The sequence below is a fragment of the Mixophyes fleayi genome, chromosome 11 (genome assembly GCF_038048845.1).
Source record: "Mixophyes fleayi isolate aMixFle1 chromosome 11, aMixFle1.hap1, whole genome shotgun sequence".
Classification (NCBI taxonomy): Eukaryota; Metazoa; Chordata; class Amphibia; order Anura; family Limnodynastidae; genus Mixophyes; species Mixophyes fleayi.
The window spans coordinates 97,349,105-97,364,996 of record NC_134412.1 but is presented as its reverse complement, the minus strand read 5'-3'; the positions used below and the strand labels follow the sequence as shown (position 1 = coordinate 97,364,996).

Here is a 15,892-nt window from a genome sequence, read left to right as displayed (position 1 = left end):
TGGAATAATTATTTTGGTTGCTTGATTATTCTATCGTACAAAAATCCTATTGGTTCATTATATCCAGACCCATTAAAAAAAAATCATTCAGTTGTCAAAGTTGTAAAACGTCAAGAATCTAATCTCATGACAACTTATAAGATTTTACAAAACATAAGGCAACATGAAGAAGCCACATGTGATACAATAAGTACAGCCTTATTGCTTCTATCTCAATCAAGGAGATAATCTGAGCCCGATGCTGCTAATCAGATGCACATCATTGTTTGGTCTTTGGGCAGTACTGTCAGCTCTATATAAAGCCAGAACCAATGGCAGTTTGGAAGTAGTTGCTGCTGCAAAGGGTTCCAAGGCAATTTCCAAATAATCTGAAACCCATAATTCTACAGTGAGAGGTTATTTACAAATGGAGACTGTAGCTATTTTTCCCAGGAGAAGCAACCAAATATCAGAGTATAATGATGCTGCAAGAAGTAGCAAAGATCCCAAAAGCTCCGTCCAGGGACCTGCAGGTCTCTCAACACGGTAAATGTTAATGTTCAAGACATTACTGTCCGGTACCTTCAAACATCAATTCAGAAGCAGTGCAGTAAGGAGGGGGCCGTAAATCCTAAAATACAATGTAAGAGGTTGATGTGTGGTCCTGGATCATGGGCTGTATTTCTTTGAACATGACTTTCGTTATTTTTTATTGAATACAAAATTGCAAAGTCAAATATGTTATTTGTCGCATGCAAATAGATTTATTAAGTTTTAAAGCAGTGTTCTCACATACCCAGAAAGGAGCTGAAGGTATGTACTATGTCGTAAGTGGCTGGTACAGGTTTCTTGGGGAGTGAGAATAACAACAACACATTGTCTATGTGTATATTAGGGAATTTAGACTGTAAGCTCCAATGGGGCAGGGACTGATGTGAGTGAGTTCTCTGTACAGCGCTGTGGAATTAGTGGCGCTATATAAGTAAATAATGATGATGATAATTGGCTGCAAACAAGATTAGTTTACTTTCCAGAGTAGCTGTATTAATGCCTAAATATTATTAAAAATAAGATAAAAACAATATGTATGGAGGTGACAATGGGGATGAACTGATGCTATAAAAGCATAAACTTCCTATTGTAACAATAAACCACTGAGTCTGGCACTAAATTCTCATATTCCTGATCCACTGACACCATAAGGATGGAGTGACTGCAGGAGCAGGATAATGGCTGCAATATATCCCAGCCCCACACAGGGGTAAAGGATCCCTATGATCCAGCCCCACACATGAGGTGACTATAGGGATAGGCTGGGCTTCTGGCTCCTCGCACTACATGTCCCGTCATGCCCCGCTCTCCTGTCTGTCTCCCGCTGCCTCATGGGTACTGGAAGTGTAACCCGCGTGTGCAAGTTTGTTTCCGGCGCGTCACTTCCGGCGGGGAAAGCGGAAGCCGGCACCGGGCAGGATGCTGGGGAGGCCGCGGGGCTGCGGTGTCCGGTGCGGGGAGACCGGTGCGAGCAGGTAGTGGGGGGTCCGGGGGGCTCTGTCCCATCTGTTACTGCCCCCCCAATATACCTGTATTATATTATATCTCCTCTAGTCAGTAGGTGATGGATGCCCTGGACACTATGCTGACTGACCCCCTGGACCTGGGGCCCTGCACTGACAGCAATGACACCGGGATCATGGAGGAGTGTCTGTTGGGGGGAACCAAAGTCAGCCTGCCGGAGGATCTGCTGGAGGATGTGAGGACCCTCATATATATATATATATATATATATATATATATATATATATATATATATATATATATATATATATATATATATCTCTATCTATATATATATCTCTATCTATATATATCTCTATCTATCTATATCCATTCATCCATCCCCTGCCCCAACATTATCTGTCACATCGCTGTGTAGGACCCTCATATATATATATATATATATATATATATATATCTATATATATATATATATCTCCTGTCCTAACATTATCTATCACATTGCTGACACTTAAGGGGAAGAATCTTTATAGTTTAAATGGTACAAATGACTTCTGCTGTGGGCAGGAGGTCTAGTGAGGCTTTCAGAAAATATGTATATGTATTAAGGGAGTAGTTTAGGGAATTGTTCTGGAGAGTGATATTAAGTTACTGTGACAGTTTGAGTTCCCTCTGTCAGATTTCGTCCTATCTAACACCCCCCTCTTCTCTTCTGCTGCCCCCAGCCCGAGCTGTTCTTTGATGTGGTCAGTATGGACACGTGGCAGAAAGTTCTGTCCGACTCGCAGCGTGAGCACCTCCGCCAGTTCCTGCCGTCGTTCCCAGAAGACAACGCTGGGCAGCAGGAACAGACCGTCCAGGCTCTCTTCAGGGGGGATAATTTCCGCTTCGGGAACCCACTGCACATTGCTCAGAAGCTCTTCCGCGGTGAGGTCTAGTATTATATCCTACTGCTTGGTTTGGAGCCTTGGTCTACATTACCAGTGACCTGCTCTTCAGGGATTGGGGGAGAATGAGGCAGGAAGATTGTAGAAGGTCTCACATGTGATCTTATAGTGACATATAACTAGCCTGTCGCCTATTCTGTGATTAGCTCTGTGTTACCGTAGAGGTAACTGACATACTGCCCAGCATACTCCATTCACTTAAACTAGCTGAAAATAAGAGGTCCATGTGGTATGAATGAATATAATGGAATACTTCAAAGGAGATATTAATGGAAGTGCAGAAAGTATAACTTCTAAAGGTTAGTTTGTGTTAGAGGTTACTCACATTACAGGGTGCTGGGTATAAGTTCACAGGTGAGAAATAAGCAATAGAAAGAAAATAGCGTTGTGTGTAGGATTACTGTAGGTAAGATGGGCCTGGGAATGTACAGCATTCTCCTTACTCGAACCTAGAACCTGGCTCCTTCTCCAAACATCTACTCTTTCATTACCAGGCTGCTTCCAGGGGTCCGAGAGGCGGTGTGAGATGATTATTTAAAGGACATGTTTTATTTCTGTGTATCAGACGGTCACTTGAACCCGGAAGTGGTGAAGTATCGGCAGCTGTGTCTGAAGTCCCAGTACAAGCGATATCTGACGTCTCAGCAGCAGTATTTTCATACCCTGCTCAAACAGATCCTGGCATCCAGGAAGGTACGTTCAGATTCCCACCTCTATGCCAAACGCACTGCTTTATATGGGGCTTATTCCATTCCTCTGTGCTGCTGTATTTCATGTCTGTCTGTTACCTCTTGTTGATTGTAGGAGCTGCTGGATGTTGCAGGGAGGAATGGGCCGGACCTGATGATGAAGAGGAAGCCCCCGTCCCTACGTAACTCTCCGGAGGAGAGGGAGAGGCGGGCACAGCGCCGTTATCTGAAGATCCTACGAGAGGTGAAGGAGGAGTGTGGAGATGGCACTTTGTCTTCAGAGGAGGAAGGTGAGGTGTCCAACACTGGACAGGTCTTCTGCTCATTTCTCGGCCGTTCTCCATATACTCACATCAGCTGTGTGTCCTTTATTCATAGATTTCAGTTCCTGGCTCCCAGGGTCACCCACCCATTCTCCAGGAGCGGGTGTTCCCCTCCGTTCTATCCCCACACTTTCCACTCAGGACATGAAAACGGCAGGTGAGTCTGGCACGTTCCTGGCGTAGTATATCAGAAAGGTATCTGCCATGAGGGAGGGGGGAGTGGAAGGGTTGCTGCTTCTAGTGCGAGAGAGGATCAGGGTGTTGCTGCGTCTCGCAGTCCAGGTGCATGAATATGGTGCACACTTATAAATAAGATTTGGTGGGGGAGAAAGCACCTTTAAGGGGTATAATCACGTTCTAAGGGCTTTTCATATAGTGTAATAAACATTCTAATATGCAATAAAGTCCTGCTGTCCCCTGACTCATAAATTGGACAGTAGTTTAGAAGAGATAACATATAATTGTATTAAACAACCTTATTAGTGTTCAGCTTCTGTACTGCGCTATATTTACATTTTCTGTACTGTAAATATATAAACCCGCTTCCAGTTAACCCTTCATCCACCGCTCATCAATATTCTCTGCGTCGTCTTAGTGTCCACCCTCCATTTATTAGTTATAACAGAGGTGTCAAGTTTTGTAAAAAGCATCTAAGGATTAAACCCAAATCATCTTTCATTAAAGATAAAATTGAACTGACTGAGCGCGACTTGAAGCTGCTGCTGCGGAAACACAGCGAGAAGAGGAAACATCAGCCGGTGAGTTCTGCGGATCCTCCGCTCAGTGTGTGTAGGATACATCCGTTAATATGGTAAATGTCTCATAACAATACACCAGGTATTGATCAGATTTCAATGGATCCAGCTGTTTATTCCACAAATGTTTGACGGTTATCCAGGAGAGTTCAGTGTCCGGGTCTCTGTATCCTCCCCCACCCAGTGATGGTATAAGTACAGCAGTGTCCTGGTCTTTGTATCCCCCCCCCCCCCCCCCCCCCCACCCCCCCCCAGTGACGGTATCAGTACAGCAGTGTTCCGGTCTCTGTATCCCCCCAATAATGGTATCAGTGTCCACAGATGTGGTTGGCAGGGAACCCCTCCATTGTACTGATATAAGGGCTGACATGTCCCACACACTGGTATCGGGGTAATCAGAGTGGCTATTACACAGCATAGGAAGTCACTGCACTCATTAACAATGACTTTGTGTCTCGCTGAATTTCCCTCACTCACCCTTTTATCTGAATAATCAGCGTTGTGATCCTAACTGTGTCTACACCACTGTGATACAATGTTATGGTATATTACATTGTTGCAGCAAAGGAACAATACCAGTCTTTCAATACCTTTAAACTACATTCCCAGCATAATGAGTTTTCAGCCACAGATCTCTCTGGATCACGTCTTCATGTCTAATAGACGTTGAAATAAGAGCTTTCAGCTTGCGGGAATGGGTTCGGTTGTGTTTGATCCTCTGGGGTTAGAGTCTGCTTTGGTGAGGTGCTTTGGGTAAGTTGTATATCACTGGTGACATCGCTGCTGGAGTTTCAGGGTCTTGTGTATAATGGTATCACTGTTGTATGCTGGGAAATAATGGCGGTATACCAAGGTGCGCAGGGGAACCGTTTATTGATCCAGCTGTACTACAGTGAGTTTCCCTAATGACTAATACACGTTGTGTATATACTGAGATTGACCAGACCCTGGGCTGTTGATTTTAGAGAAAGTAGTTGGTGAGATTGGATTAAATGGTAATTGGTTTCGATATTACTCCTTAGTGTGTGATTGTCATTTGTATCTGTTTTATGTCAATGTTTATCTGTGTGTTTGTATTGCACAGTCCCCATTTGCACCGTTGGGTGTGATGCGTTCTTTTGTGGAATATATATCTGTATCTCTCAGGTTAAATGTTTATCAGATTATTTCACATAAATGAACGTTTGGTATAATGACAGAGGTACAGGTAGCATTGAATTAGATTGTGATGTAATATACAGATTGGTTATTATAGATCACTCTACAGCTCATCCCCTTCTCTCCCCAGGATCATCCCGATCTAATGACCGATGGTGTAACCATGAATGATATAATGACTCGGGTCAATGCCGGCAGGAAGGGGTCATTGTCAGGTATTGTCCAATAGTCCTTATAAATACTAAAGTGTTCTATAGTGTGTGTGTCGGCCAACACCTTAATATTTGTCAGACCAGAAGCCCCATCCAGTCACACACCCGTTTAGCAACTGGGTTTGAAAGAAGCATTACTGAATGTCCCAAATGAGCGTTCTGTTTCTAGCATAGACTGTGACCACGCGGAGCCGCAGCTATATCCGGTCATTGTCTGTTACTGCTCTTCCACTATTGCAGATGAGGCTGTAACTGTATCTCTGGCATAGAACCCTCAGTTCTGCTAGATGGAGGAGTTGCTCTTTAATCTGTTATCCGGTACCATTTTTAACTCCAAAACTGGGTCCCGGCCATAGAACCGGGGTCCTGACTGAGCGTCTGTCGTGGTCTGAACACTGTTGATGTTTTTCAGCTCTCTATGACCTGGCTACAATGAAGAAGCGAGTAAAAGAAAGGGATGACAGGAAGAGGAAGAAACTGAAACCCATCAAAACGGAGCCGGACGATTACCCAGTTGTCCCTGAAGAGGCAGAAATGATGCCCGCCCTTCTCCCCAGTGACGCCATCACCCTGACCGCTGTGAAGGAAGAGTGAGTACGCCCTCAGAGGGTGATATGGGCTCTGTGTGTGTATGCCTGAAGATTCTGTCTATAGTCCCTGCCCCGTATATATCGCTGCTCTGTATACGTGTCGTGGTCCCTGGCGCTGTGTGACCGTCATGTGCTTGTTCTTATCACACAGACCCATGGAAGACGTGAAGCCGCATTTACCTTTCAATGAGATCTCCCCCTGCTTCTTCAGCCTGCTGCTGGATATTCTGGTAGCCGAGGGCCCGTCCAGTGTCATGCTGGTAAGGAAATAAACCCCCCATTAGGACTCTTGTACTGACATTGGAATTATGTATAACATTTGTACTAAACCATAGCAGCCAATTGGACACCTGCTTTCATTATCCAACTTGCACTAGACAGATAAAAGCCGATTACTGATTGGTTGCTCTGGTTCAATGCAAATTCTCCATCTAAAGGTTGTATAAATGAACTTTGTTGTATTTGAACCTGGAAAGATGTCTGGTAGAGGAGCGGCCAAGTGGAGCATACAAGGGAAAGTGTCCGGACCGGCTTATGTTGTAATTGAGGGGCTTACAGTTGGCATAATGGTCATGAACCTTTTATTCTGGATGCCCAGTGTGTCGATGGCGCCGGTAGTAATACGAATGTGTGTTCTGTGATGTTTGTCTCACAGCTGGAGGATAAGGTGTCCCACTGGCAGTCGTCTCCCGCCAGTACCCTAAACAGCTGGTTCTCTGCGGACCCTAACTGGTGCGACTTGGTGCAGTCTGCTCTTCTGTACCTGAGCGGAGAGAACAAAGGTGAGGTGTAAAATCTGTGTTCTCCAGTACGGTGTAATAACCGGTACAGCGCTGCGGAAACCTTGTGGTGCCCTATAAATAAAGATTAATACTAAAGGCTGCCTTATAACCTCACTCACTATGTTTCTTCTTTCTCATTCTTTTGCTTTACCGTGTTTAGCCACTGGACACGTGATACACATGTACTACCAGTTCCTTGCTATATGTATATGCCTTCTGCAGAGACCTGGACTATACAGCCCAGACTGCTGTGTGGTATGACAGTGCCCCCTAGTGCCTAATAAAAATATTATTATTATCGTTATTATTATTTATAGGGCGCCACTATGTATCCGTAGCGCCGTACAGGGACAGACAGAAACACGATACAGGGTGAGACAGCACGGTACAGTTAACAAAAAGCACAGTAACTCGGAAGCTCAATGTACAGCTAGATGACAGATGAAAGCCCCCAGCGGGGTAGAAGGGCCGGAGGACCTCACGGAAGAGACAAGGAGCTGGAGAGCAGAGTTAAGGTGGTGGAGAACAGAAGGAGAGGAGGCCCTGCTCGAAGGAGCATACAATTTAAGGGTAGGACAGACAGAGATACAATGGTAGGAGGAGGGAATGGGGAGAGGGGGGGAGAGGAGAATGAAAAGGAGGGAGGTAAGAGGGGGACAGGAGGGGGAGGGGGAGACTGGGAGGAGGTCAATTAGGTGGGGGACTGGAGGGCTTTAAGGAAGAGTTGGGTTTTTAAGGCCCGTTTGAAGCTGGACAAGTTGGGGGAAGTTCTGATGGAGCGGATTCCAGTGGAGGGGGGCAGCGCGGGAGAAGTCTTGGATGCGAGCATGGGAGGAGGTAGCCAGGGGGGAAGAGAGGCGGTGGTCATTAGCCAAACGCAGAGGGCGGTATGGAGATTAGGTTGGAGATGTAGGGAGCAATGGAGTTGGAGAGGGCCTTGAAAGTAAGAGTGAGGAGCTTGAACACGATTCTGTAGGGGATGGGGAGCCAGTGGAGGGATTGGTAGAGGGGGGAGACAGAAGAGGAGCGGCGAGAAAGGAAAATGAGCCGAGCGGCAGCATTGAGTACGGAGCGAAGGGGAGCGAGATGAGAGCGGGGGAGGCCAGTAAGGAGGAGGAGGTTGCAGTAGTCCAAGCGGGAGATAATAAGAGAGTGGACAAGAGCTTTAGTGGCATCTTGGGAGAGGAAAGGCCGAATGCGTGCGGTGTTGCGCAGCTGGAAGCGGCAGGATTTAGCGAGAGAGAGAATATGAGGGGCAAAGGAGAGAGAGGAGTCCAGAGTGACGCCGAGGCAGCGAAGTTGAGGACCAGGGGAAATAGAGGAGTAGAGAACGGTGATAGAAAGGTCGGAAGGGTGCCTAGCTCTGTTTACTGCAGGGGAAGCAAATCTCTATTTTGCAGTATAGCAATCATGGCTGTAACTGTCAGTCCCAGTGCTAATAACACGGCTCATACATACTAATGGTCACTGCTGGCTGTATTCGCTGGCGTGTTGCTGTAATTCCTCTTTTCATGGCGTCCTCTGGCGCTTGGTTTAGATTTAGCCTTATCTAAGTTTTGCTGTTATTGGTGAATCTGAGCCCCAGTGTTTCTCCATTTACTAAACACTTTTTCATTACTCTCCATTATTTGCAGATGCTTTGTCTGGGTTCACTCCATTTGTGGAATTTAGGGAAAAAACCCAAGAGTGGAAATGTTTTGGTGAGTTCCCCAATTCTCTCGTCCCATCCACCCTGTGCTGGGAATAAGAGGCTGATGTCTCTGTTGTGTTTTATGTACCCACAGCGCCCCCTGCTGACTGTGAGAAGGAGCTGGTGGCTCTGTTCCATCTGTGGCTGGAGACAAAGGATCAGATATTCACCAAGGTGAGATCACGGCACGTGTAGGTAGTACATACATGTCACATGTGTGCTATCTGTGTTACGGGTGATCAGAGGCCCCGTTTCCATCTCTAGGGGAGATCTGTGGTAAATGTGTTTCCCGTGTAATCTTTATTGTTCCCTCTTAGGAGAATGAAGAGAGTCCTGACACGGGCACACCTATCCCGAGGGTGTAAGTAACACAGTCTCCTCCGCACACTTCTATGCTGTACAGTTTGTTATTTACTGCAGTATATTGATGATTTGTTTTGTCATATTTCAGGCGGACGGACTACATCGTGCGGCCAAGTTCCGGGGATGAGAAACGGATCTTCCAGGAGCAGGTAGGAGTTCACCAGAAATGGGACGTTAGCCTAGCAGGAGGTCAGATCTGGGGTGATGCGGTTACGTCCTTCTAATCCTTACATATAAACTGCAACTCTGTATGCGAACTCCAGCAGCCAATCGGGTGTCTGATTTCTTTTCCTAGAATGTGTTAGACAATAAATGGAAGAATCTGTTTGCTCTTGGTAACTGCACCTTTTTCTGTTGATGTTTTAATTATCTGACATTTGTCCTTCTGTCCTCCCATTTCCACCACTTCCCAGGAGAGACACCGGTACCTCCAGCCTCACAAAGCCTTCACCTTCCGCATGCACGGCTTTGAATCCGTTGTGGGTCCTGTGAAAGGCGTCTTCGACAAGGAGACCTCTCTCAACAAAGCTCGTGAGCACTCTCTGTTGCGCTCTGACCGTCCAGCTTACGTCACCATACTTTCTCTAGGTAAAGTGTTACAAGCTCTGTTCTGGGGGCTCTGAGCTCTTACATTGTAGTTCTGGGGTTCTAATGTGTTGGTGATGAACCTGAGACTGTTGATGTTGCAGGGTAAATATTATTATTTCACCCACCAGTTCGTGATGCTGCTGCCCGTCTGCCGAACGGGGAGGGGACGCGTGCTGAAATCTGTGAGCTACTAAAAGACTCTCAGTTCCTGGCGCCGGATGTTACAAGTGCCCAGGTGAGTCACACTGTGTGCACACTAATAGTGAGAGTTGTGTAAATGTCATATCTATATGTGAATTTCAGCATAGATGCAACTTTAATTCAGATTCAGAATCCCTCTTCCTGGCAATACTTTAATCTGAACCAGATTCCTGGCTTCTGCTCCACGGATGATTAGTTTATCCAGCCGAGCAGTGTTAGCGTGAACTGCGGGTCAGTGTGTGTGTGATATTAAACCTCCTCTGTTCCTCTGATCCGTAGGTGAACACAGTGGTGAGCGGAGCACTGGACAGGCTGCACTATGAGAAAGATCCCTGCGTGAAATACGACATTGGGCGCAAGCTGTGGATCTATCTCCATCGAGACCGCAGCGAAGAGGAGTTCGGTGAGAACATTACGTGTGTGCACAGCGTGATATTTACTCCATAGAGTCCCCATCTCATATTGTCTCTTGTGTCCCCCAGAGAGGATCCACCAGGCTCAGGCCGCCGCAGCCAAAGCCAAGAAAGCCTTGCAGCAGAAGCCGAAGACTCCGTCAAAGATTGTACGTTACAGCTTCTGCTTTTCCTCCTACTTCACTAGTTTCTGCTTTCTGGGACCCTCTGCTGATCTGTTTTACCGTGTCGGGCCACAGAGATGTGTCCTTAGTGTAGGGACTCCCAAATAGGGTCCCAGAATGTGTTTTATGTTCCCCAAATTGTGATATATACAGTCTATTGGGAATTGGCACTTACTGGACCCCAGAACCACGGTACAACGACCAGAAAGGGGATAATGTGATGAGTTTATTCTGGTGTATTTGCAGAAGTCCGGCAACAAGGAGTTTCCTTTAAAGAGCGGTGGGACCCCTGAGCCAGGACAGCTGAACCTGAACGATTGCAGTATGCCGCTAACACCGGGGACCCCCAGCACCCCGACCACACCAGCACTTCCGACTACACCACTGTCCCCCACAATATCTGCTGCTGTCAGTAAAATAGTCACCAGCAGTGCCCCAGAACCCCCTAAATCCAGTCCCAGGTAAGAAACCTCCAGGAAGTCTAAACCCCCTGCTCTCGTGTCGTTCTCAGTATAAACGTTTCTTCTTTGTCCTCTCCACAGCGTCCTCCTGGTGTCCTCTCCCGCTATGCCTCAGCTGAGCACCTTGCTGACTCCCTCTGTGACTACTCAGGTGACCCCAGCGCCTGTAAGGACCCCCAGTCTCTCCTCTGCCACCACCATTCCCCAAGTGCGAATAGTGACGGCGTCTGCCGCTGTCTCGTCCACTCCGCCTCCTGCCATTGTCACCCAGTCTCTGTCTCCGGTGTTGTCTCACATCAGATTGCCGGTCACCGCCACAGCCACCAAGGGAATAACACAGGTAAGTGGCGGCTGGAAGCCTGGCTGTTCATCACATTCGTTAAACCTTAATTACCGGTATTATCTAAAATGGTCCCTTCACCATCTCTTACAACGCAGGTAGTGACGATGCCTGTAAAATCACAGCCGACTGTTGGCGTTCCGCGCCTCGGTACCTCTGTCACCACTCTGGGAGGTATTTCTGTGACTACTTTGGCCTCGTCTACTGTAGTCTCTTCCAAGCCGGTGGTTAGTTCCTCAGCTGGCTCTGCTCCGACCATCCTACAGAGCATCACCGGACAAAGCATTCTCAAACAGGTAAAAGTGTAGAGGACGTTCTCCCGAACACCAAGTTCTTCCTGCTCGTAATTTACACATTCAGAGGCTGATGTGTGATCTGCTAAACCTGCTGTGTTTCCATCTGGAGTTCAGTACATCGTGTGTGTTATAGAGCTTTGTAGATTGTTACCTTTTGGTCTGTCAAACTGTTTAATACACATATAAAATGAACACTCTCCAACTGCACACAGTTACTGGCAGGAAAGTGGTTGTACATTATTATGGGTGCCTGCATACCTGCCTACATGCTGTTGCTCTCTAGTGCAGGTTTTCTCAAACTCTGTCCTCAAGAGTCCCATAACAGGGCAGGTTTTCCAGGTGACCAGTGATATAATTACCCCACCTGTGGATGTGTTACATTGTGTCAGTCAGTAATGACTACACCTGTGCTCCAGCAGGGAGATATGGAAAACCTGCACTGTTAGGGGTCCCTGAGGACTGTGTTTAAGAAACACTGCTCTGGTGCACTAGGTGACTGAATACTGTTGGTTCTGTGTCTCCTTTAGGACGTTTTGTAGAATTTTTGACCATGTAATTTCTTCCTCACCAACAGGTGGCACTGTCCGGGCAGCTTGGCATGAAAACCCAGTCTGCCTCAAGTCTCCCACTTTCAACCACCAATCTCCGGATACAGGGCAAGGACGTGCTGCGCCTTCCTCCGTCTTCCATCACCACGGATGCTAAGGGCCAGACTATTTTACGCATCACACCTGACATGATGGCCACATTGGCCAAATCTCAGGTCACAGCCGTGAAGCTGTCTCAGGAACTTTTCTCCACTACCACAGCAAGTGGCTCCGGCAAGGGACTTCTGCAGATGTCCTCTAGCCCCTCTTCTCCATCTCCTCCAGCACCCGCCACCTTCAAAGTTACCCCTGAGGCTAAACCGGCAGAAACAAGCAGCTCTGGTTTCAGACTAATGCCAGCTCTGGGGGTTTCTGTGGCCGATCAGAAGGGCAAGGCCAGAACTAGTGCCGACACGAAGCCAGCCACAACTATAAGGATAGTGCAAGGACTCGGTGTTGTGCCGCCTAAGGTTGCTGCCACACAGAGCATTACAGTTACTGCCAAACCAGTACCCGTCGCTTCCTCCACTGTGGTCAAACCTGTTCACACAGCCACCACTTTAAGCCTATCGTCTGTGACCAGCACTGGAATGAAGCCTGTACCTACTGCCGTCACCATGGGGGCCGCAACAGCCACTATACGGCAGATTCCAGTCACTACACAGCAGCAGGTGAGAACCTATAGGGTGGGCAGAGACCTGGAGCAGAGCCGTGGTCTCCAGGGTTGTATAAGAACCTCGCACAGCGGCCTCTACAGAAGACCAGGGAGGCTCTTTGTACCACAGAAGATGTTTGAGGACCACAGTGATAAAGCCACTAAGCGGTTAAACCCTTCATTAGTCTGTTTGCATGAAAATGTGCTACAGAGTGGTTTTAATACATAGAGAGAGGTCGAGGTTCAGAGAAACTGTCTGAGCTGCCAGTGGTAATGTACAATACATTGATAATCCTCTGTAACGTGTGTTAGTGTTACCAGTTCTGCAAGAGAAGATTATTAAACCTCTACACAACCTGTAATTACAGCAACACCACTATGCGCCATACTGAGGGCTACGCTGTATATTATCTGCACCATCCCTTAGTAGCCGCTGGCACAGGGATCTCTGGTGGTTCTGGGTGAGCGTCTGCGCCTCTTCATCTTTTTTTTTACATTTGTATTCATCTTTCAGGGTAAACTACCAACGCGGATCACGGTGCCGCTCTCTGTACTCAGTCAGCCGATGAAAGGAAAGAGCGTCATGACCGCGCCAATCATCAAGGGCAACTTGGGAGCAAAGTGAGTCTGCCACTTGTTTATCCCCGTCCTGGCTAGAGCAGTCTAGGTCCATGTATATCTGTGTGTGATATAAGAGTATATAACGTTCATCCACCATAGCCACAATCTGCCTTGTACGGAGCGTGATTTATTCAGTTTGCCCAGCTGGCTCCTTTCGGCCAGGTGATAGGACGTCCTTCCACCTGGTTCCGTTATTAAAGGGGTGAGCTGTGACCCCAGTTGTCGCTGCACAGGTGGAGGGGTTATGTTATCCAGCTCTCTGCAGAGTGAAATAATTATTACTACAGGTATCAGACATTAATAGACCTGTGCTCCCGTCTTATGTTCTCATCGCTGCTATTTCTCTCTCTCTATAGTATCAGTGGACTCGGGCGTAATATAATCCTGACCACTGTGCCAGCTGGCACCAAGCTGATCGCTGGTAACAAACCTGTCAGCTTTCTGACCGCTCAGCATCTGCAACAGCTCCAGCAGCAAGGACAAGCTACACAGGTATGTGGGACCCCACTCCCTTCCAGCGCTGGGTTACTCCTCATTTATGAAGGGAGACAAGCAGCCGGTGTACCCGGTCAGTCTCTGCAGCTGCAGAGGAGGAGGAACACAACATGAATCCTGGAAACGCTTCCAATTGAAAAATGTGTTTTGTGATGGGGAATTGTATATTTGTACTGAAAAGCAGTTCAGAAAGAAAATGGCCATTTAATTCGTAGTCAGGATTCTTTATTTTTTTTTTTTATTTTATTTACTCCATTTGTCCAGAATGTGTAGTTCTCCCTTCAGGCACCAGGTGTCACTATTGCAGGTTGTGAAGTTCCCTTCCTCTGTGCAGGCTCCAGGATCAAGTGACCTCTCTCCTGCACTTCATGGTCTGAGTCTTATCAGTGTTGGTTCCTGTCTAACAATGACTCAGCTGTGTAGACGATTGGTGCTCACATTGTAAAGAGAGCAGTTTTGAGTGATGGGTCCTCTGCCAGAAATGTGGGTTTCATACTTTATAAAGGCTAAATCCATCCAGTATTAAAATACATTTTGGGTGGAATATGGTGACCTGGGATAAAATAAATACTTGGTTTTACTTGAAGGAGCTCATTAGATGAATCTATTGTGGGGTGGGGTCCCTCATCCTAAGGTCATCTCTCCTGCTTGAACAAATCTCCTTCAGGGTTATCCGATCCCCTGCCTTAAATCAGTATTTCACAAGGTTGGGAGAGACATTGGCAGGTCGAACAATACCTGTCCTATCACGAGAGCTGTTTTGCTGAATCCATCTAGCCCTGTTCAGTACAACGTAGTACTTTTAATTAGGTAAATTAACTTTGCCCAAAGCTGAAGAATCCATCATTTGTGAGAGTCCTCCACAAGAAATACTTAGTTCTTTCATAAAAAAATGTGATACTTTCACTTTAATGTCTCTAGTGCTTGTGAAATAAATGAACCTGGGAAACCTATGGGTAGAAGGGATTGTTGAATAACTAGGTCTGTGTTAGCTGTTGTTCCGCAAGACACAGTAATATGATTGCGGGTGCAGTAATAGACTTTATTTAATCTCTGCTAGGTGCGTATACAAACTGTCCCGGCCTCTCACCTACAATCGGCCTCCTCGTCTGCGGTCTCCAAAGCTGTATCCACTGTTGTTGTGACAACGACCCCTCCTGCCAAACCACCCCCGGAGCCACAGTGACTGGTGGACTTGTGTGATCGCAAAAAGTTTTAGTCCAGATGTGTTCTCCGGCTGCAGCACGTAATCGTTTCATGAAAGTGCTCATAAAGAGCAGCTGTAGAGCGACCAATAGCGGTTCTTAAAACTCCCATATATCAAGACACGGACATTTCTAATGGACACTCGAGATTCTTGAACCCTAAAAACTAATGAGCAATATAATTTTACCTTCATCCTTGTACAATGGCCCTTTGCTGAAGAAAATGTAGAGTTAGGAGACTCTGTGTTTTATCTTTTATGTTTTTATGTTGTAAAAGCAAATGGTAAAAAAAAAAATTAATATATATGTATTTTGCCTTTTGCTTGTAAATGTAAAATATATTTAAGACAGAATGAAAATATTGTGTTATTATTCTGTACCGGACATTTTTATGTTTCAGAGACTTTTATAGTTTGCACTTTTAGGCGAATACTTTTTTCACTGATTTAGAATTTACATGTCTTCTAAAATATAGATATGGTAAAGATGATATCACCATTTAGTTCCTTAGGTTCACAGATACAGTTACCTTTAACAGTCTAAGTCAGGTGCGGCCCTCCAGGTGTTGTGAAACTACAAGTCCCAGCATGCCCTTTCAGTTATCAACAGGTTGTCTACTGGCAAAGCATGTTGGGGCTTGTAGTTTCACAACACCTGGAGGGCCGCAGGTTGGACAGGCTTGGTCTAAGTCATCTCCAAGCTTTTTGTTGTGGAGATCTGGGACAACCAGCCCTATATCCAGGCATTTCCTCCCTCCCTCTTTCAACCTGGACCCTTGGCTGGCTAGAGTGTAGAAGGGTTTGGACAAGCCCTACACATTCCTGCAGTATCAGAGGGTCCCAGGGAGAAAGAGTTCCAGCTGT

General features: G+C 46.6%; 1 protein-coding gene across 2 annotated transcripts; it reads left to right on the top strand.

The window, feature by feature from the left end:
• Positions 1 to 1,396: 1,396 nt before the first annotated feature.
• NFRKB (nuclear factor related to kappaB binding protein) lies at positions 1,397 to 15,401 on the top strand. Of its 2 annotated transcripts, none has more exons than XM_075190541.1 (26): positions 1,397 to 1,505; positions 1,585 to 1,729; positions 2,220 to 2,421; positions 3,007 to 3,134; positions 3,246 to 3,420; positions 3,509 to 3,610; positions 4,138 to 4,211; positions 5,497 to 5,581; positions 5,991 to 6,168; positions 6,320 to 6,428; positions 6,824 to 6,950; positions 8,585 to 8,650; positions 8,735 to 8,814; positions 8,958 to 9,001; positions 9,092 to 9,152; positions 9,417 to 9,591; positions 9,720 to 9,826; positions 10,072 to 10,195; positions 10,275 to 10,354; positions 10,616 to 10,830; positions 10,912 to 11,170; positions 11,269 to 11,466; positions 12,041 to 12,724; positions 13,223 to 13,329; positions 13,686 to 13,821; positions 14,885 to 15,401. In XM_075190541.1, exons 2-26 carry the CDS (start codon positions 1,595 to 1,597, stop codon positions 15,008 to 15,010), a joined length of 3,777 nt encoding a protein of 1,258 aa, XP_075046642.1. In that variant the 5' UTR covers positions 1,397 to 1,505; positions 1,585 to 1,594; the 3' UTR covers positions 15,011 to 15,401. The 2 variants fall into 2 exon arrangements, with proteins under 2 accessions (XP_075046642.1, XP_075046643.1); XM_075190542.1 differs by having other exon boundaries at positions 1,400 to 1,505; positions 1,589 to 1,729.
• The last annotated feature ends 491 nt before the right edge of the window (positions 15,402 to 15,892 follow it).